The 23,462-nt window shown below is 42.0% G+C and overlaps 1 protein-coding gene across 2 annotated transcripts; it reads right to left on the bottom strand.

The window, feature by feature from the left end:
• Positions 1–12,394: 12,394 nt before the first annotated feature.
• On the bottom strand, positions 12,395–18,481 carry slitrk5 (SLIT and NTRK like family member 5). 2 transcript variants are annotated; one of them, XM_030075300.1, is made up of 2 exons: positions 17,957–18,481; positions 12,395–16,149 (listed from the first exon to the last, which is right to left on the bottom strand). In XM_030075300.1, exon 2 carries the CDS (start codon positions 16,089–16,091, stop codon positions 13,464–13,466), a length of 2,628 nt encoding a protein of 875 aa, XP_029931160.1. In that variant the 5' UTR covers positions 16,092–16,149; positions 17,957–18,481; the 3' UTR covers positions 12,395–13,463. The 2 variants fall into 2 exon arrangements, with proteins under 2 accessions (XP_029931160.1, XP_029931167.1); XM_030075307.1 differs by lacking the exon at positions 17,957–18,481 and adding an exon at positions 16,778–17,062.
• Positions 18,482–23,462: the final 4,981 nt, after the last annotated feature.

Raw genomic sequence — 23,462 nt, forward strand, 5'->3', positions numbered from 1 at the left:
CCAGTGAAACCCCAATGGGCACCAAATGTGTCCAGTTGTTCCTTAAATTAAATTAGGAAAAGTCATTAAATTTGAAGCAATAAAGGTATTAATCATGTATTGAGGGTTAAATTGCATCGTTTAATCGGCTGACAGCTCTAAACCTCCGTTCTGAAACTGTTGAGTCACCAGCAGTGGACACTCAGTCAGCAGAAAAGAGGACAATAATCCACAGGTGGCAAATAAAGTACATTCCTACATGTACTTTGTTTCAGTAGGTTAGTGATGTACTGGCACTTTAGTCTTGCCATTTTGTGAGACTTTATGCTATTTCTTTACCCCATTCAGAGGGAAGTATTGCACTTTCATTGCTTAAGTGTTTATATGTAGTTCCTTACTTTGCAGAAGAGGGTTTTAAATGCAAAACATACATTAAGTTCACAAAATCGAATGCATTGTTAGAGTGTAAACTAGGCAACAGTATAGGCAGCAGCCAGAGCTTCAACATTAAAATACTTCTTGCAGGTTAAAGCAACATTAATACTTTAACTTTTCATCCTTAAGTTCATTTTACTGATAATATCTCTATATGTTTTATTTATGTTTTCATTTTATTGGCTGATGGTGGTATAAATTTTCTAAAATTAACATAACCTTGTCCATCCTGTGCCACAGGTCATTATAGAGCAATGTGGATCTTATTTGTGTAAAAGGTAACTTACGAGTTCATTTTGAATAAGCAGATTTTGAGCCAATTGAAAGTAATCATCCACAGCTTCTTCCTGTTTTGCTATTGCCAGCTGATCGAGTAAAACAGTGATGCAGCCTGGGTCTCCGTCCATATGTTTGCTACACAGACACTGCTACATGTGTTTTACTTCCACAGAGGCAGCAACAGCTTTGTTTGGAGGAAATATTAGAAGGTTGACATAACTCAAGCCGCCGTCTGCTTCACTGTGCATTTAGTGTTATAGCACATTTGGGCCAGTGCCTACATTAGGTGTAAAAACATTAACATAACAAAACTAATAAAAACACCATTCAAATTATAACTTTAAGTAGATTTAAACACCACTATATTTCCTTCTTCTTAAGTAAAAGTTTTTTTTTTTTTTTTTCAGTACCCTCTTCTTTCCTGTTAATTTAATAACAGTATAGTTTAAGCATCAGCAAACAGAAAAAATGCATATATTGGGCATGTGTGACCCACATCCTGGTCTTTGAATAAATAGCTGGATTAGGACTGGTTTCCATGGCGCCCATGCTGACTGACAGTGTCAGACATGCTGAGCCTTTAACACTTGCTCGCAACAAAAACACGGCATAAAAATGAGAATGTCAGCCTTCAGTGCAAGCCTGGGCTGACTTTTAACACCGGCCAATTAAATCCCTCTTTATACTCTTTGGAGGATTTTTAAGAGGAAATATGGCCTTGCTAAGGTTATATCTGCAGAGTGCAAAATTGTTTGCACCCATGGAATGTAACTGTATGGCAAGTCACTGTGAAAAGCAATCTTATATAGGCTATTGAGTCTGTTTCTTACATGTTGTCAAGAATGAAAAAAAAAAAAAATCAGATTGAATTGGTTGACATTACAGTATCCCCTACTGAGTGGCTTGCTGCTTTCAGTTGGTTAGATAGATTCCTCCCCGCTAATGGTTTAATTTTGGCGTAATTCAATAACCACATTCTCCCAGGATACCTTGCACATTTATGTGGAAGCTATAATAACGCCTTGACAGTTAGATGAGTCGAAAATCTCTGGTGGTTTAATTTGGTGCTAATTTATCCTGGTTAACACACTTAACATGCCAAATGAGATCCAGCGCACAGCACTGATTCCGACTGACTGTTTACATTATTCCTTGCATTGGACCAGGTGTGTGAAGATGTAGGCCACCTGGAATGATATTACTGTTGGTGCCGAACCGAAGTAAAGGTTGGAAGTGAGGGTGTTGGTTTGAATTCCAGGCTTTGGTTACACTGGAGGTGAGGGTTAAAGGAAGACTAGGCATTGCTTCTGCCTGATGGGGCCTACAGACTCTGAGATTTCAGCAATCTTATACCTTTATTGCAAGCCACACTGTGCAACATGGATCTAATAAACTTAGGTACAACATCAAGTTTGATGTATGTAGACTGTGTGATGATCAAACCAACTGAATCCTGTCGGCTACAATGCAAGTCAATATAAAACAAAACATCATCAGCGTACATCATCCATCTGTGCCGCTGTAGTGGTAAACAATGAAGCTTGGCAAAAATGGAGCCCTTGGAATAGTGGTGGTAGTGTGTTTGGATAAAAATCCGACGAAAAGGAGGAGGAGAATGTGGACCTGGTTGTTTTCTTCTTAGCTGGAATCCCAAGCTTTTCATTTTGCTCGTTGTACCTCCTTCACTTCGGTTTAGCTCCAGCGTCGTGTTGATCGGCGCATCATTTTGTGTTGCATCCCTATTGGGTGGTTAGCACACACCGGGTCAGCAGTCACATTGTGAGATGTTTATCCTAAATTTCTTACAATGTCAGAATTTGTCCCAGGTTATCTTTAGTCCTCCATGTCCTCCAAAATTGCACAGACTATGCTCAGCTTAACAACAGAAGACTGGCTCTCTGGGTAGCAGGTGAGAAAAAGCATTTGTTTGAATAGGAACGAGGACATTGCTAAGATATAAATAACAGGAGAGAAAGCTGTAGGGTGAATAAACAACATTCCTTCATCAGCCCATCCAACAATGCAGCACGCGTCAAGCATGTCTGAACTGACGTGGAGTGGACCGTGACCTTTGGATGCTTTGCACTATGGGACGGGTCAAATCAAAATGCCATCATCTTTATACACAAAGTCCATTCAGGTGAGAGTCTGCTCCTCTTCTTGCAGCGTGAATGGTTTTGTTCTTGTGAAAACGTATGGCTGTGTAAACTCCAGGCTTTCACAGTTGAAGGTCAAACCGCGTATACAAGGAAAAACAAACCGACTGGCTGCGGTAACCAGCGCCGGAGACCTCACTGCAGTCAAAAGACAAAGAGTCAGAATTAAAGCAATTTCAGCCTTTAGCAATGTTTAGCCTCAACCTGCACCCAAATGAGAAATATTCATATTGGTATTTCCTCATGAGTGCCACACAGCGTCTTCCTGCAGCAACATGGTGTTATTATAATTTCTCCACAGTGTATGGATCAGTGTCAGTGCAGTTAAGAGCCAATTTGTCACATTGTGAACAAATTAGCCTGACACATCAGACACGTGGATGCGTGAGCTGGTCTCAGCACCTGCTGGGTCGCAAACAAAAAAACAAAAAAAAAAAGCACTTTGGATGTTTACTGCACTGCAGACGCAGAACTTACTGTACAAATCCAACTTAGTTCATAGCAGTGTTAGCAGCGCAGCAGCTTCTTTTTAAACAGTCAGTGTGCTCCTTTTTTACAAAATAACAATGGCTTCATGCTGCATTCTCTTGTTTGCTATTGTTCGGTTTTTGAACTCAAGCGTTTGACCATTTGGGAGATTATTACTCTGCTTGCTATCTGTCTCTCTCTCTCTCTCTCTCTCTCTCTACTGATTCCTGTCTCACACACGTGCAGTGCAGGACGCATCACAAGTAGCTGACGTCAGTGCAGCTCTATGAGTTCTGAGAGCCCCTCCACAGGAGCCATTTTTTAACAAGCACGCCCACACTCTGCCAACTTGAGCCTGCCTATTGTCCAAACACAAGCAAACTGTCACTCATTGCGCTCCAGGAGGAGGACGCAGTCGGAGAACAATAGTTTTCCCATTATAACGAGCCCATTTTCTGTGGTTAAATCCAGCACCGAACTTTATCCATTTAGCAAGTCCATATCTCATGAGCCGAAATCAAATAAGCCCAAACACTGCTGGATTTTGGAATTGTCTTTTTTTTTTTTTTTTCTTTTCAGTACTATTCAGTGCTGTTTTCAATAGCCACATTAGTATGTCTCTCTCACGAGTGAGAAAATGAGTTTTTCTACCTCCCACCATTTCATTATCTGAGCAATCTCCCAGCACGCAGTCTAATTCCTTTAGCAAGGCCCCCGTTTCTGTATTAAGCCAGACTCCTCACTACACTTTGAAAGCCACGGAGATGGAAACGAAATGGGGACAAGAGAGAGAGAGAGAGAAAGGGAGAAAATGAGAGAGGGAGAGGGAGAGAGAGAGAGAGAGTTCATGAGTGGAATTTTACTGTAAATCAGGAGCCAATTAAAGTGCACATATAGGCACACGGGCACAGAGACGGACCCACAAAGGCACACGCCGCCCACATACGATTCCTATCTGGCTCTTTCTATCGCTCCTTTTCTCACTCACGCGTGTCCTTTCAAACATCCAGTCTTAGAAACACACACACACACACACACACAAGAGCACCTCGAGAGAGATAGAAGCAGCAATTTGCCAACAATAGGCCTTCTAATTCCAAACCCAACTGATATCAAGTAAACACATTTTCCTTTTAAGGGAATTGAAAAATACCTGCTGGGGCAAACAATGTTGTACAGTACATTCATGTGCTGGAGGACAGCACAAAATCTTTGCAGAGGTTTTGGTAAACAGGCACCCAGGTCTAAGAGAAATACATTTGGTGAATCACAGCTGTAATGGTCCAATTATAATGATCCCCCAGCATTTGTGTTACCACACTCAGAATGAGAAAATCGTTTATGGAATGTATGTTTGAATTAACATCATGGAGCCTTGAATCAACCTCAAAACTGGAGAAAACGAATCCCTTCATACCCCATACATCCCTAATACTGACAGCGACATTCCCCTTGACCTTGTAATACAGCTGTCTCTCGCACCACCATTCAGAAACAACATCATCTCTCAACAATAAGCTGCATTACATACTGCTCTGCATTGTTCATGAATCATTGACCGCTGATTTAGTTATTTCGTCCCATTCGCTCTGCGGCTCAATGACGCACACAGGGAGGGGCAGGACAGGGCAGGGCTCCAAGAGCGCGCACATACACACACACCCATGCGCACACACACATTCTGCAGGACAGGCTGTAGTTAAATGACTTGACACTCTGAAGGAAGCCATACATCAACCTGTTGTTTTTTTGGCCGGGCATCACCAGGCCCGGCTGGGGAGTCAGTAATGCTATGGTTGCCATTTATCAAACGACAGGGTTACTGTGGCTCCGGATCAACGGGTGCAGCCGCCATAAACAAACAAACAAAACGGGAGGCCTGATGAATACAACCAGGCTGCCCGGTGGGAGCAAAGAGGGAGAACAGAGCAGGGGAGGAACACAGAGGGAAAATACATGCGCGCTGCTGAGGAACATAGACGGAAAGCGAGACGGCAACAACCGAGGGGAAAAAAAAAATACTGTACTCTAGCATCACCTTGCCTTTCTTTGTGCCTAGGCATTGACATAACCATCATATATCTCTATAAAAGCCTTGGTCTCCATGTGCACATACTCGATATGCAGGCTGACCCACACATAAAATGTAAATTCCCTACATAAAAACACATATACAGTATAACATCTACAGTAAGGTGATATAACTGGCATCCATTTTGCAGACTTTCCATCATCCACCATTCAAAATCTGGCAGGAAAAAAGGGGCACTCATGCAAATAACAAGTTAGCAGGTATCCGAAATTTCCATATTTTTCACCCCTGGCAGTAAATAATTGAGAAGGTCTGTTTCTCAAAAAGAAAATAATCAAGGAGAAAGGAAAAGAAAAAAAAAATACAGTTTCCAAGTTTTGCTTTCATTACATATTTCAGTGGAGGCAAAAATAACGTCAGCAATGAGTAAGAGGGTTGCTCCCTTCAGTGGAATGGAAATGAATGAAATGTCAAAATTGAACAAGATTACACATCAGCATATCAGCACCACGTTTCATCATTACCTCACTGATCTGCTATCGTGCTAAAATATTGTTTTCTTGTTTTTCTTTCAGGGGAAAAAAAACAGATAACAAAATTATACATGTGCATACATTACTTTGGGTAAACAAAAAGGACCATCTTGGTAGAACCTGTGAAAAACTGGATTGGAGAGATTTAGAGAATTGTTTTGCCAGATCGTATAATTTGCCTAAATATGCATGTGTTTTTAGATGTTTTTTTAGGTATATCAGTTATTGTAGATGAACGGGTTCTTGAACAATAGGCCGTAATGATGGAAAATAATCTCGAGGCAGCATTTAGATATGAAAGCACATGCTTTTTGGACACATGTTGGTGTGAAATAAAAATTTTTCACACATTGAATAAACACTGTCAGATGTAACAGCGGGTTAAAAAAAGAACAAAACGAAGAACAAACTGTGATGCCAGAATACACCATGAGGATAACAAGAAGAAGAAGAAGAGGAAGAGGAAAACCAGCATGTGTCCATATATGTGCTTTGAATTCACATGCATTTACATAACATCGTAATGGAAACTAATTCCAAAAATATACAAATTAATTTCAGCTCATAATCAGCATATTCAGCATTTGAAGCACAAATTGTGATGTTAGAATACAATAAAGTCAGTATGCAACGTGAAAAAATAAATACAAAGCTTACATGTGTCCACATACAGTATAAGCTTTGAACATGTGCTTGCATTTTCCTGGCTTTTTTTGTTTTTTTGAAAAGCATAGACACACAAACACATTTGAACTCATATTTCGCTGCCATGCCCTGTCCCGCTGTGTATCACAAAGTGTGAAAAAGTTCCTCAAACCAAATCAAAGGAACACAATAAAGTCAGCAAGCAGGCAGTTCTTCATACAGCAGATGGCATTAGAGTGTGGTACCAGTGTGGCTCCAGACTGGGCCTTTTTTAAATGCAGAGTCAACGGCTGATTTCTTGAAATTAATTCAACACAGGCTGGACAGTGATACTGTGACTGAGAGGCTGACGAGACTTGAAAGTTGACCGGAGTTTTGTGTTCGATTGCCAAGTTGCCGGTTTGAATTGCCCAAGCAAAGACGCTGAGCAAGAACCGACTTTGTGCGAACAAAATTGAACCCAGAGCTGCTGCAGTGTAGCTGCTCATTGGTCAACAGTGAAGACCGACTGAACTAGATTGCGTCCTGGTCACATCACCCATGGGTCATATGCCCCATCACTTTGCTTGGCTAAATAAAAATATAAACATTTCTGATGATCATGCTCTTAATTGACACACATTCATGACTCAAACATATGCTTGACTTTGAGTGCTTGAACATGGGAACATTACATCCATCTTCCACCCCCCCCTCCCACCCTTAAATATGTCAAACATTGTGTTTTAATCTGGCACCTGTTCTGACATTGAAAGTTTATAGTGTATGTGGGTTTCGAACATCATCATCCAAGGACATGACAGCCATTCCCATGCCTCCTTATATCTTAGAAGTTGGTGCAGCACGTTTGATATCTGATGCAGAATTTGTGCATTTTTGACCATTTGACCATTGATAAATATGCTAAAAAATACATTCAAAATACCATATAAGGACACCAAGTACTTGACCAACACCATAAAAAAAAAAAAAAATCAGTGCTGAGATTTGGTAAAAACAATGCTTATTCATGCTTATTGTCAATAAAACTAGGAAAACCACACATCCTCTGAATGCCTCAGATCTCTCGTTTGTGGCTAGTTTCTAGTTTCATGAGGCTGTGATTATCCTATAGGTCATTTTATACAGTGAGGTCAAGTTTCAAAAAAATGGTCTCACTACAATGAAATGGCTATTATGGAGTCTAACATCATCACACATGAATAAAATTGTGCTCATTACACCCACAAGAGTCTCAGCTTTCCAGTCAAACCCAATTTATGCGCCTCCAAGGGCCAGCGGTATGCAGAAATACTCAGATACACCATTTTAGAACAGGTGAAAATAACAAATCGGTGCTGCATGCCAAACACTGCATGGTTTGTGCACCATGCTATTTTCCCCTGGCAAAATTTAGCCGAACTTTACTTAGTCCCCTTGCCAGCATGACAAACTTGGTACCAACCGATTCTTTGGTTCGTCTAGTTTCAAATAATACCAGTATCTTCACTCTAGCTTTAAGGCTGAGCTACAGCCACTACAGCATCTGTCTGTCATGGATGGTGACGCCCATGGCAGCGTTTAAGAGGTTAAATGTTAACAGGCCGGCTATGACACCTCATGATCAAAACATTTCATACATAATGCATAATCGGATCATAACGCACATCCATCGTCAACTGGACAGAATAATGACTCACTTTGGGAATCACAGAGGACCACGGGAGTAAACAAATCACCAGTTGCAGAGTATTATGAAGAAACGGAAAGCATAAAAGGGAAAGAAAACTGATCAGTAATTACAGAGTAGGGAGGTGTTGAAAGGTGGGTGGGTGGATGGGTTGGAGGGAGGGGGGGGGGTAAAGAATCGGTTCAGTGCTGATGAACATTTGAGCATTTCTACATGCCTGAAGGAATTCCATTAACCACTCTGATTAAAGTAATCATTGGAGCCATCGGTGCCTGTCAGATGCCATCCCTGCCCTCTCAATTACCCAAATCTCCTTGAACTCAATTGCTCACATCATCATGAGGACTGGGTGGCAGGCAGGCAGGGAGGCTGCGTGGAAGAAGAGGCATCTCCAGTGGGGGGTAAGTGAGGCAGCCCACAAGCATATGGAAAATGTCCACCCCCCTTCTCTCTATCTAAGTATACAGAGGATGACCACATATTAGCCTAATTATCAATGGTATAGTTATAGAGGGTGGCACATGTAAAGGGGAAAAAAGGGATGTGTAAATTATTTTAAACTGCAGGTAGAAGCAGATGGGTGAGGTTTCCGGTATCTGGAGGAAGTTGACACAAAATTAAATTGATGTCCAAGAGCTTTACTGTGTTTAAAGAGGGCTAGTAGTAAAAATACAACAACAAAACAAACATTTTTTTGCCCTTGGTTTGGGATGGAAGTGGCAGTTTGGGAAATAATGTTGCCAAAGCCAATCACAACAGGGCTTCATCAGAATCAACCAATCATTCAGAGTTTTTTTTTTTTTTTTTTTTTTTTTTTTTTATTATTATTATTTGCATTAGCCCGCTCATGGGAGGAGGGCAGGGCAACAATAGTGCCAGCCAATCAGCAGCTAGTGGCCCACTAGCTGCCAGTAGAACACAACTGGATTTCATTTAATTGTCACAGCTGAGTTTTTTTTTAGGCAAATTCATTATATAAAATTGCCAAAAAGTGATGAAAATAACCCACTTTAAGCTTTACAAAAATAAGTCTGTGGTAAACACATCAGTCTCTATTTGGCATCATTGAAACTTACAAAAAAAAAAAAAAAAAAAAAAAGCCCAGTATAGAATCTGAATATGACTTAATCACCATCACCTTCATCTTCCTACTATCTGTACAGCACAGTGCTACATCTGAATCCTGCACAGTACATACAGCATCTTATCGGCGCATTCAGCACACTTGGCAGTGGAGTACACAGCATGTGCAACATCAACATGACACACTGAGCTTTGAACATGCTACATTAAAAACAGACTGAAGGCGAAAGGCTGACGCATGCGGGCTATCAAGTTGATTTCCTTTGCCGCAGCCATATAATTTTACAACCCCTTTATTTTATTTATTTATTTTTTTCTCCACAGCTGATATGCTGTTAGATTTTAGCAGATGTCTGCTCAGTCAAATCCAGAAAATATGAAACTATCCTGGCATTTTCAGTACGCTGATGTTGGAAAAATAATTGCCTGCCAATTTAAACTCTGTGCGCTGAAATAGCCAACTGATGAGCCAGTGCTACATGCAACTTGGACTGGATCTCCAGCGCGGTGCCACTCCACACCGATTAATTCTCAAATGGTGTACGAGAGGACGTGAACGGGAGCACTGGAATGCACACAACCTCCATCTCTCCCTTCCATCTCCTGATCTAATAGACGCCAGATTATTTGTTGTGCTCCCTCAGCTGAGCAGAGAACAAAGCTGTATCTGTCCAAACAGGTTTTTTTTATTATTATTATTATTATTATTATTTTTTAAAGCTTCATCGCTGCATGCAGCACATATGGCGCAGAGAGAGAGAGACTTTTTTGACAGCTGACATCTGTACCTACTTCACGCTGCGCATTGCATCACTCCACATTAGATTCACACATTAAGGTTAGGCATAAGTCGGGGCCTCTTGTGTAGCATGAGGCAACACACTTTGAAATGTTTCACCATGCAACTTCCTGTGGTGAATACAGATGCAGCCGTCGCAGAAGTCCCACTTTTTGCAATGCGTTTTTTTTTTCTTTTCTTCTTTTTTTATTCAGCATTTGTGCAGGATAGATGCACAATGGTTACCACTATAGTAGCAAGACTCCTTGGTAACATAACATTACAGCATGACTGATGGAGTGAACCTAATGTTACCCACACAGATGCTGTGTAAAGCTGTAAGTGGAGTAATACAGGAAGGCATATTAAACTCTGTGCCCTTCATTGATGCTTCTGTATATTTAAAGGCCTTAAGAACCCACGGGCTGATTAAAAGCATCATTTGACCAGCAAGAGAGTCTCTCTCTCTCTCTCTATGTCTCTCTCATACACACACACACACACACACAAACATGCACACACATATACATACACAGAGGCCATAACTTCTAGCAGTGGCTACGTCATAGCAATGATCGAGCTTCCACACTAGAGGTTTTAGGAGGAAAGCAGAATTGCACACACACACATACATTCACAGCCCAGCAAACACACACACACACATACACACATACAGTAATCACAAGCCCATTTGGAATGCATGATTCAATGATTATGTAATTGTATTCAAGGGTTTTTTTTTCCTACCACAGTACTGTGAACTGAGTAAAATCACCCTCAAAAATATAATTCTAGGAAATTCATGAAAAATAAAGAAAGAAAAATAGCAGATTGCCATCTGGGCCACATTGTAAACATTTTGCTATGTTAGGTCTGCACAAAAAAGATCAGTTTTTGGCTTCACAATGGTTCAGGATGCTTCCTTGAGGCACCTCGAGAATGCATGAGTCATTTTCATTTTCATAATATCAGAAATATAAATCAACATCTGTGTTTTAAAAAAAAAAAAAGAAAGAAAGAAAGAAGCTGTCAACATTGTGTCGTCGTCCCATAGGCTTCCAATGCCGGTCGACCACACACACACACACTCACATACACACATACACACATACACACTCACACACACACTTCTTGGCTATGATTCACATCCCCTGCTACATGTATGACACATCCACAGTTACACTCCGTTCCAGGACTCCTCATCTCCCAAATGGTGCCTTCTGTTCTCATTCTGGGCCTCTATGAAAAGATCCAACAAAAAATGAACGACCCTGAACAGCCCATTTTTTTTTTAAACCATTAAGGAAAGGCAGCTCCCAACTCAGTGAAAAAAAGAATGAAAACCATTGTCTATTACAACACTTTGAAATGGCACATCTTTAACATTTTATGCCTAACAACTGGCCATGGAGTAATATTAAGTTGTATCTCAGTAAATACAAATGACTAGACAGACAAATAAGCAACAGATTATGGTGTCTGAGATGGACTTCTTTTTTTTCTTTGCCTCCTCTCTAGAGAGATAGCTGTCTATCTCGGTTATGGAACATTGAATTCATAAATGGTGATGCTCGCTGCACAGTGAAAATGGTGGCACAGTGCATCATTTGCATTTTTTATAGACCTACTTTGCATATCAGATATTAAGTGGGTCAAGTGACTGGTAAACTTAACAAAATCAAAACATCCACAGCAAAGATTTGAGAACCCAAACAGCATCCTCGGTCTCATTTCGTTGATGCTGGAGGTACGCACGTATGTTTATGGTTTTTGTTTAAATAGATCTAAAGGATCCGAGCAGCTTACCAGCCAATTACAGAAGATGAAATTAGTGTTGAATTAGTTTGGAGACATCAAACCCTTAATCCAGCTTTACTTCTTAATCAGTGTCAAAGTTTGCACACGTTGCCTTTATTAGACTGCTAAAATAGCATTTAATTTCAAATCAGCTCCAGTGATGTTTATATAAATTACCCAGTCGTTGCTGGCCGGGCAGTAATGCTGATGCTGTTGTCATGGTATAATTGCAAAGGGACAGCCTCAGATAATGCTCATTGATTGAAACGCATTGATTACAATCCTCGCTGAAACACTAACCACCCCTTTGAGCAAAGCATGTACTGTGTCTTTATCTGCTTTGATGAAGTCCACAGCATGGTCAGGATCAATTCAATTTCTTTTCGGCAAAATGGATTTTCATTTGATCACCAAAAAAAAAAAAAAAAAAAAAAAAAAAGTTACTTCAACCATTAAGTATTCAGACTGAGCCCTGGCATAACTGAGACACTGGCCTCCATTCATATCATCAACAACAGCCTCAAGTTCCTCAAAAGCACATTATATGAACCTGACATCATGTTTATTTGATGACAATAACATAGTTTGGTCAATATAGTGCAATAAGTGCAAAGCAATCAAAACAAATAAAATTGATAAGGGATAGAGAATTTGCGAATGCTTGTATAAAAATAGGTGTTACATTGATTAAAATATCAGTATTACACAACATAATTATTACTTCAAATATCATTTATGAATTTTGTTTTGATAACATATCAATTCTACATATTAAGAATGAATACCCATATTCATTTTTAATATAATAATCTCCTTTATGAGAGCTCATGAAGGCTAACTTGCCTTCTAATTCCAAAAAGTGCAGAAAGCATACAAAGACACTTTTTTCTTCTTCTTCTTCTTCTTCTTCTGCTGCTGCTTCTTCAAATGACGCAGTCTTTTTTGAACATTGGGGGTGTGCCACTTTCAAAAAAAGCCACTTTTACAATGCAGAGCTACAGTAAATGAAACTACGAACATAAGCCTTTTCAGAGGATCATGGAGTATGATGACACAGGTAATATTGATGTAGAATCAAAAGTTTTGAAAAGACATGGCAGATTATATCAATAAATACTTACTTACAGACTACAGCAGAAAATAGTCCTACACAGTTTTGATGATCTGCTGTACAGTGTTTTTTTTTTTTTTTTGTTTTGTTTTGTTTTTGTTTTTTTGTTTTTTTGTCCAGGAACAGTTTTATAAACATTTTTTTTTTCTTTCTGATTCACAATATACCTTATGTATGGTTATATTCCTGAAAATGAAGCTGGGTAAGATTTACCTGTACACTTACATTTTGTGTGTAATTCGATCTTCACCATAGAAAAATAGATTTTGCATCATCAGTTAAGTAGAGCAATTTTGTTCATCCATTTTTGTTTCAGAAAGCTGTATCCATTCCTGTTAATGTCATGTTCAGAAATAAGAATAAGACTGTTCGGCACACCCCGTTTCAACTGCTTCTCTTTTGTTTGTTTGTGTTGTGCCAAGGCACCCTATAAACTGAGCCACTGTTTTAAGGAGGGTAAGAGAGAAAAATGCTTCATTACATTTACGGTTCTGTTGCTCAGAACTGACTAAAGGTGGTCTGTTTCTCAAGAACTTCGAGGTAATCGGGCTCAGACTGCAGTTTAGCTTTAAGCTCCAAATATTCATTTCTGTTGGGCTCAACATAAACAGTACTGGGCGCTGTGCCATAGAGCACCGTTTCTCTTATCCTCTCCGGGTGCAAGAACTGACGTCTGACATCAAAGTTTGGGTTGTACGTGTATGACACAGGCCCTGTGTACTTGTACTCTAAATTGGCACCTGCTGGGATGGATGGGATGGATTGATGGGGGGACTGCTTATCGGGCTCGAGAATTCCTCTGAAGAAATGATCTGCATCCTGGACAGGGGAGGGGTTCTCACGTGGCTCGATGGTGCTAACACTGTACGTGGGGCTCCTCATTGTATTGCTATCCCTCTCCTCATCTGGGTTACTCCTGTATGTCACCTTGAGCTCATGGAGGTCACGGTAATCCTCCACAGTGTTTCCTTCCCTTGACCTGTAAATGGGATTTTTGCACATATGGCCCATGGGATGCGGGATATACTCATAGACGTGGCCAGCTGGGGCTTTCACTTTTGGACCAGAGCGGTTGCTGTAGAGGCTGTACTGCAAGTTAAATGAACTGACGTCTGAATTGTTGGTGCTAGTGCGGTCACTCTGTGACTTTTTGCGCTTTTTCATCACCACAACAAAAAGCCCTGCTGCCACAAAGACAGACATGATGAAAACAAGCAGGAGGCTGAGGATGAGGACAGAGAGAGGGACAGAGCTGCTAGGGGTGTTGAACCTCTGTGGGGTGTCTGTGGTAGTGGCCCTGTCATCCACGGGCTCGTCCGTAGGGGGAGCTGTTGACACAGGAACGTCAGAGTAATCTGGGCACAGCTGCTCCGACTGGATGGAGCGCAGGTCCATTCCGCTGTGGCGTTTCGGCGTCTCACACACAACCTCGTTAACCACGGTGCCTGCACTGAGCTGCTCAAGCCATATCTTCATCCCCACTATGTCACAGGAGCAGTCCCACGGGTTCTCGAACAGATCTATTTGCACCAGCAGCTTCAGCTGATCTAAAACACCACTCACAGGCAGGTTTTGGAAATGGTTGCTGCGGAGATTAAGCCTAGACAAGGAAAGGCTGGCAAAGATGCCCCCTGGTAATGTTTTCAGGAGGTTATTGTTGAGGAAAAGCAGCTGTAGGTTAGGAAGGTACTGGAAAGTGCCCATATCAACCTCTCTGATTTTGTTATACTCTAAATAAAGATACTGTAGGTTCTGCAAACCAAAAAACATTTCTGCTGTAAGTCTGTCCATAAGATTACCATTTAAATACAGCCTACGCAGGTTGGTTAAATCCCCAAAAGCTCGGTCGTGGATCAGGGTTATCCTGTTGTTTCCCAGGTGAAGCAAATCCAATCCAGTGGCATCGACAAAATCTGATCTCCGCACCACAGGGATGTAATTTCCCGTCAGATACATTTTTTTAGGATTGTATGGCTTGGGTTTAAGATCAGAAATACTCTCAATCTTTCTCTCTTGGCAGTTGACATTTAGCCCAAGGTCAGATATCTGCAAATTACATGTACAGGCAGTGGGGCAGTCCAAAGGCACAGGAGATTTGGTCTGAAAAGCAATGATGGGGCCATAGTTGTAAGGGTTGCCACCTGATATTCGGGAGGTGGGCTTTGGCCTCATTTTGTTAACTTGGCGTGTGCCCTTGGTGGGTCTAGAGGAGGACCTCAAAACAGCCGAGGAGGTGGCGGAGGCTGTGACAGCAGCAGGCGTGGTCTGGTAATATCCATTGGTGCTGAGAGGCGGCGCAGGCCTCACCGTGTCTTCCAAGGGTCTTCTCGGGCAGAGTTCCTGCTTGGATACCTCATCCAAATCTCTGCCGTGGAGCCTGAACGGCGTCTCACACACCACCTCCCCCACCAGGGCTGTATAGGCTATGCTCTCCAGCCAAGCCTTCAGAGCAATGAGCTCGCAGGAGCAATTCCACGGATTCTCCTCCAGTTGTAATTCCACCACTTTGTCCATGTGCTCCAGGAGGCCGATGTAAGGGAACATTTTTAACCGGTTCCCCCTCAGGTCCAAGTGCGTCAGGGGAACATTCCGGAAGATATTCGGAGGCATGGCAGACAGCAAGTTGTCGTTCAAAATCATCACCGTCAGTTGGTGCAGTTTGCTCAAGGCGTTGGGCTCGATGATGCTGATGTAATTGTAATCAATCTGAAGGTATTCCAAACTCTCCAATCCCGCAAACGTATCATCCCTCAGAATGTCAATCTTGTTGTTATTCAGGTGCAATCTTTTTAATCCCTGGAGTCCGTTGAAGGCACCTGACTCTATCTCAGAGATGTCATTGTTCCCCAAGTGCAGGATGGTCACCCCAGTGTAATTGATGAAATCATTGACTGACAGCTTCTTCAGGAGGTTCCCCGTCAGCAGGAGGTGGTACATGGAGAAATGGACCGGGCTGATCTCTGTCAGTCTGACAATCCCCCGATTCTCGCAGCTCACCGTCAGGATCCCTTCCTTCTCCTCACACGTACACAGGTTCCGACAGATCTCCCCATAATTGTCATACATCTCGACCAGCCTCAGAGATGATGCAATCAGAAGGATTATTTTTAGGATCCAGATATGCATTTTTCGTGGGAGAGGGTGCCCCAGCTCACTCAAGTGCAGTACCAGTATGAGGTGTCATCTAAGGAGGAAAAGAAAAGGACGGGTTGTGTTTTATACACCATGACATAGACAGATGGAAAATATTTACAAATGCATACAGCAATGGACTAGTAAAATGACTGCTGAGATTTTAAGATGAACCAGATATCAGGCATTCATAACAAACACATTCAGAGAAAGACAAGTAGGCCCACTAACGCTTGTTCATTATGCAGATGTGTCATGTCGGCATCATTTGGGATTTTAGAATTGCAGAGCACAAGCGCCACAGATGATTCTTTTAGAAATACATACTTTCACGATATAATAATCAAGTGGATAATGCAACTACCCGCGGTGGATGGCCACTGCGCATTTTGATAGCTCGCCTGAATTCCAATCTATATTACAAATAAGAGAAAAAGAAAAAAAGGGAACTGAGAATCGCCATCCACGGTGTACAGGCAAAGGGATCTTGTCATTTACTAATTCAATCCCCAGAGAATTTCAACAAAGAAGCGCACTATCCAAAAAAAAATCAGACCACACACATCTGACATCCAGCTTATTTTTTTTAAGATTCACCCTTTCTCTGTCCCCCCCGAAGTAACATTAAAATCTCGAAGAGGCAAGCAACTATCCCCTAACCACAAAGATTTCTCACTCACCCCGCATACCCGACGACTTGAACACAGTGGAAAAACTGTCGGATTCCTTCTCCCCACGTCCGTCCAACGACATGAGGACGGAGAATTTAATCGCCTGGTATGACTAAAACAATCTTGGGGAGGGAAAAAAAATGCAAGCTCTCATAAACGAATCGGCTGAGAGAAGCGTTCAGTGTTCATCTTAAAATCCGGCCTGCGATAGAAATTGTGAATATCAGCCTACAAGGCGACAGTCACAGCCCTTCTTCTGCCCACGGGCGAAAAAAAAGAAATGAAGGGAGTTGATCAAAGGCAAATGAGCAAGTGTCGTTGATCTCATAGTGGATCCTTGTTTGAAATTGCATTTTTATGGGTAGTAAATAATTCTATATTCTCTATGGCATCCGGTATAGAGAAGGTTATCGTGTGTTCTCTCTCTCTCTCGCTCGCTCGCTCTCTCTCTCTCTCTCTCCTTCTCTCTCTCTCTCTCTCTCTCTCTCTCTCTCTCTCTCTCTCTCTCCTCCACAGACGCTTGAATGCGCGCGCACGAACGCACGCACGCACCCAAACACACACACAGACACAAGCGCACACAAACACACACACAAGCACGCATGTTGGGTCCGTGTGCGCTGCGAAAAAAAAACAAACAAACACACACACACACACACACACACACACACACACACACACACACACACACACACATCGGCCCAGAAAATCTTCTCAATCTAGGTATTTTCAGATATCGGGGCATGTTTTCACTGTACCGACGATTTGGTTGGCATGATGGAGCGGTGCACATACTTTCCTCTCATTTGTTTCCCTGGCAGTCGAGTTGATTTTATTGCAACCTCAAGAAAACGACCACTGCCAGCAGACATTATATAGATAACTTGAACGCCAGTGCGTCTATCACTTATGCTCGCCGGGTATCCTTGCGCTGAAGCATTATTTGGAACGAGTTAAACTGTGAGGATATGTCTGGGCACGAAAAAAAATGCAGGCTATATGCTTGTTATTTCCACACCAGCCGCAGACACCCTTGCTTAATAGCGTCTTAAATCCGGATCAACTTCAACACAGCAATGCAACTGAGGGGGGGAAACAGAGATTTCAGCACCACGGACAGATCCCCAAAATGTAAGCATACGCCTCATCACAGACGAGCAATAGAGAGAAAATGCATTGTCTTCTTACCGTGCTGATCCCGGTAAACGCCAAAGCATCCCGAAAAATCACGACTGTGCCCCTTCTTTTTCCCTCAATCCTCAGTGAAAACATGGATTTCGAGATTTTCGCCGCCGTCCGCCCTTTCGTCGGCTGTGAAAAAAAAAATCAGAAGGAAAAAAAAAAGAAAAGAAAGAAAAAAAAAAAAGAAAATCCTTAAAGTCAAGTCTTCTCTGTGTTTAGCTCCATATACCAGGCATTGGAGAGCACATACAGTCTCATTCACGCCAATAACGTGACAAGCGGCGCTGCAAAACGGGGTCTTGTATTCTTCCAGGTGTAGAAATTAGCAGTCTCATCTCGGAGAAAAAGCCGTAAACAAAGTTCATGCATGGTCAGGAAACGGGAGCGAATAAAAACGCGGTAATCCCACATCAGACAAGACTTGCTGCATGCATTTTAACTGTGACTTTCATCCATGCGCACTGACGAAGCGGAGGAGAGAAGCACGAATCCCCTTGTCTACTGCCAGTGGTACGGCTTGTACCAGTTTATGTATAGATCTGCCAAAGGTCTCTTTATTTCAAATGCCCACCGTCCAAATCGACCGGAGATATTATTTCACCTTTTCAGCCTTTGGTGAAAGAATCCGATACCCCTTTCCCAGCAATCGTTAAGTCAGGCTATGCATATACATTCTTAACCTCCCACCAACGTTTCAACTAGTGGAACTTGATCTTGGTTGGTGCAAACCAGCGCATCCCCTACAGCAACGGACGTATTATGAAACAATTATCATATTATGACAGCCGAAATAACTATGTAAAAATGCATAAATCCCCCCCTCAATCTCAAGACTGTCACAGCCAGGAAATGAAAAGCAATTTCATGCGTACAATACTCTTTGTGGGATATGGCAACGTGGAAGAAGGAGGGGTGGTGGGTAAGGGTGGTGGAGGGGAGGGAAAAGCAGAGGGAGGCTGGAAGAAGACCCGTAGAGGGCAGCACAATAATGAAAAACGCATCTTGGCCATCTCCATGCTTGCAGTTTGAGGTTGCACTGCACTGGGGAAGTCAGTGTGTTTTTAATTCAGCAGCAACAGTCATTTGATTTGTCACTCAGAGCTACAGCTGCATTGTACTGTGCAGCACATCTTATTTCCATGCTTTTGAAGGTCAGAATTGGGTAGCTCTATAGCTCTTTTTATTATAATTCCAAGATACTTTGATTTTATACCATCCAGCCTTTGATTTTCTTGGGGAGAAGTGGTAAGCGGAAATATATTGGCCTGACACTCATCCTGGATTCAGCATGTCACTTCATTATTCCTTCATATTTCATATCCCTTCATATTTCATTATTCTGAAACTGCCGTCCTTGAGGCAGCTGTCACATCATTCCAAAATACTGGGTATTGTTCAAATTCGCCAGTCATTGCAAGGATCTTGCCAAATCTATCAGTGAGGCTTAGCAGCTGAAAAGTCAGAATACCTGCTTTATCCATATGGCTGAGCCAAAACCATAATTTGAGAAAAGGCAGTGAGTTGAATTCCATCATGATTTCCTCTGATCAGCTAGTGGATCCAGACAGACTTGGATCTAAAGAATCTGAAGTCTTGAAACTGGGTGGAGTCAGTGTCATGGCTGTAGACACAACTCAGCCAACCAAAGTCGAGGAAACAAGCTTATATTGTTTTATCGTGTAAGGGATGGTTTTGATGACACGGATTATGCCTATAGCCCTAGAAAACATGAATTTATAACAGAGATCTCCATTGAAAAAAGATGAATTTACTATTGGATTAGGCTTAATCCATTTTTGCACCCAATACTGTAGCTTGCTAATGCTGATATTGCTCTAAGCACTCCATATTTTACCAAATCATGGCTTATTTGCCCCTTGTTGAAAGAGCAAATCAAGTCAAAGCCACAGCTGCCCTCTTACCCTCTTATTGCTTTAGGACAGGAAACTTTAGAACCACTTAACTAAAGCCTGAACAGAAAATCGAATTAAATCTAGCATATGGTGGGCCGCCATGTCCAAAGAGATTTCCCACTTAGTCAGTATTGTGCGGAAATAAGTCAACTCTTACGCTCTCTTTAGCGGGCCGGGAACGACAATAAGCGGATGTGGCATCCATGCCGCTTTTCCAAAATTAGCCGTGGAGATGCATTAAATTATCTTTAAGTCTCTGGCTCTGTAATCGTATTAACAGTGGTCTGTCCTGTGGGGATGGACAAATCAGTATCTATGAAGCCTCGGCTGGGATACAGCTATGGAGAAAGTTGTGCTAATGCAGCGGGGTGTTTGCTTCCTCCCCCTGGAAGGGACTTTGGCTGGCTCCCCTGAGAGGCATGGTGGCATTAAAGAGAGGAGAGCAGAGCTGTCCTAACTCTCTTTTTTTTTTTTTTTTTTTTTTTTTACCCTAAATGACTTTTGCGCCTGCTGATCGTAGAGGTAGATACCCTTGATGAGATAGTGTGTAGCTGGTGATGGTGGGGAGGTGTGTTTATCTGTCTGTGTAGGTGTTTGTGTGCCTGTATCAGTTTGCTGTATGCCAGTATAAGTTTCCTGTGTGTCTGTATGTGTTTAGGTTACGTTTCGTTCACACAACTCCATGCATATCCCTGTCTGTGCATGCTGCAAGTGTGTGTATATGTGTGTGTATGCATGCTTGCATACAGCTGAATGTATGTGAAGGTGGGTGTATGCATGCACATGTACTCTCTCCCCCACAAAGGCTAATGGGTTTATGCAAACATGCAAATAACTATCACAGTTTATGTGCAAAGAACACATACTATTATAATCAGGGCAGGGACAAACAATTAAGTAATTAAATGCAAATGTAATTGCACGCTACAGTGCACTTAACATGCATCTTTTGCATGAGCCAAGGTTGTTTTTTTTTTTTTTTTTTTTTTTTTTTTCTTAATTGAGCTATGCAGGATGTATTTTCTGATATGCTCATCATCATTACCATACTAGCACTTAAGTAAATGCAAAGCATGTCGAGCTGGGGTCACACAGTTGAAATCCATTCAATTATTCTTAGTGTTTAATTTGGCCTGCCTTGCTGGCATGTTGGCACGGTTTGGCACTGCTGGCACCGCCAATGGTTGGCTTGATCGTGCCAGACAAGCACTAGAAATCAGAAAGGTTTAGTCCAGGTCCGGTACTTACACAACCTGTTTACACATTATATCAACTCAAAATATTAGGCAAGGCACAATAAATCATATCTACCCACTTAGGACTAGGGTTAGAGCAAGCTGTCACCACACAAATAAGCTTTTCAGGAATCAAAAAATGCATTCGTCTGTCTGATTAAGGCTTGCAACAATGCCGTGCGCTTTGAATATTGCGACCCAGGACCAGGAACTTTCCTCAGCGCATGGATAACCACTTAAACTTTAATGCGCTGATGTGAAATTAGTTGTGATGGCATTCTAATGCAAGTTGGGACTTCTCGTCTCAGTTGTCGGCAGTATCAAAAGAAACCCCTTCTGGTTGTCAGGCTATGCGCCAAAAGCAGTGGGCAGGGGGAATAATGAAATGTGTCTAAAAGAAAACATCTCAGGGGGATGTACAATGTTGCACCATTGGTTGTTTTTGTAATTTATTTGACAATGATATATTTAGAACACAAGTTACCTTTTCTTTCTGCAGTTATCCCTTGATGAATGCAGCTCTGTGCGGGGCTTACTGCACTGACATGTGCTTTAATCTCATAATGGTGACAAAAACAGTCAACTATGTAAAAGCTGACACGGCTAATGTCACGGCAAACTGGGTGTTTTCAAAACAATGTCAGAGACCCGGATTTGACTTTTATCCATGTCACTCGAGGCAGAAAACGAGGTCAACCAGGCTGGTGAGATATTGCAGGTTTACACACATCTAGCCTGGCTTTGCAGCACAAGGCATGGGAAGCAGGTCTGGTAAAAAACATAGTGTAGTCCATTCTGGAGGCTCATTTTTTAATCAGTATTTGTTAAGGTTGCAACCATTTGGCCTCTATAATGGCAGCTACAAATTGCCATAATGATACAGTTGCACCAATGCAAACACAGCAGTCAGGATTGCGAAGCTGAAGGGCCTAATGGATTAAAAACAGGTTGTCTTTGAAAACGAATATAAAATGAGAAAAATCATAGACCAACATGTTAGCGAGGTGTCTACACTCGCTACAAGCCAGACAAAAGCCACCTCAGTGGTTACATAACCTTTATTTCATTTTCTTGCAGTGATAGTTTTGACAGCTTTGATCCAAATAAAGCAGCAATGCCTGTGGTGATTTTATTTTTTTAATTTTATTTTTATTTATTTCTTGTCAGGAGAGGGCCAGACATTAATTGCGCTGTGATTAACTTGCAATGGTCTCATCTGGCGTGCGGGTCTAGAGGCCAACTGGTGCTGTTAGCAATTTCTGTCATAGCCACACTCCCACAGCAGGGTCTTGCAGAGGTCTTCGGGGCCAGGAATCAGCGCCACTTCTGGTTTGGACTGTCCAATCCAACTGGCACATCTTCTCCACTGATAACAAGGTGCAAAAAAATGCAGGAAAAAAAAATGCAGGAGGAAATGCTTTACATCAACAGTGACTAAACCCTGGAAGCCCTCTTTGGCCTTGTAGTGGAATGAAGGCTAATTAGACAGCCTAGGATGGATAGAGTGCAGAACTGTAAGCTCTGCTTTGCTACTGACACTCCACCGGTCGTGCCACTAAACCGATTTAATCTTTACAGCATCACCACCATCAGGGTCACAATCCATGCACACTGTCACACAAAGAAATACAAGATTACAGATCAAATTTCATTTTGAGGAACATTACAAGCAAATGAATTTCATCAGTGAGATGATATCCATTGACATAATTGATTTGGGGCTCTAATAGTGATTCATCCTGTACTCTGGTCATGAAAGTGTGTGCGTTTGCATTTGCTGTGGCACACAGAAAGTGAGATTTTTTTTATGTTGCAACCTGCAGTTTGTTTGGGATAGACAGATTGAGAACTGTGCAGCCAGCATGGGCAACAATATGGCTCAACGGACAAAGGAAAGAGTGCCACTTGCAGAAATGTAAACTTCATTGGCAGAAACAGCAAAACACATTGTTGTGACAAGTCGACACTTGACATGTGCTCTCTTTGAAGTGCAGAGCGAAAAATGATCGCACCAAAGATGCTGATAAAATCAAAGGAAAGGATTACCGGATTAACACTTGAAACCATGCCTTTGTCACATAATGAGCCTCCATCTTCCAAAAAGGAAGGAAAAAATGCTCTAATTGTTGCTAAATCAAGAAAAATGTGCCTGTAACTGCGCCGGCGTTTCTTCAGGTTTGTAGATCAACCCTATCTTGACACCTCATATTCATGGCTTTGGCTGCAGTGTTACCTGTCAGCGCCGCGGCTTCTAATCAAAAACATCACAGCTGAAGCCCCTGCATTCATCACAGCAGCGGTGATGTAATGCTTTGGTGTGGGCTCCCACCAAAGACCGAGAGCACATCTGCTCTGACAGCCGTG

The sequence above is a fragment of the Myripristis murdjan genome, chromosome 2, assembly GCF_902150065.1.
Source record: "Myripristis murdjan chromosome 2, fMyrMur1.1, whole genome shotgun sequence".
Taxonomy (NCBI): Eukaryota; Metazoa; Chordata; class Actinopteri; order Holocentriformes; family Holocentridae; genus Myripristis; species Myripristis murdjan.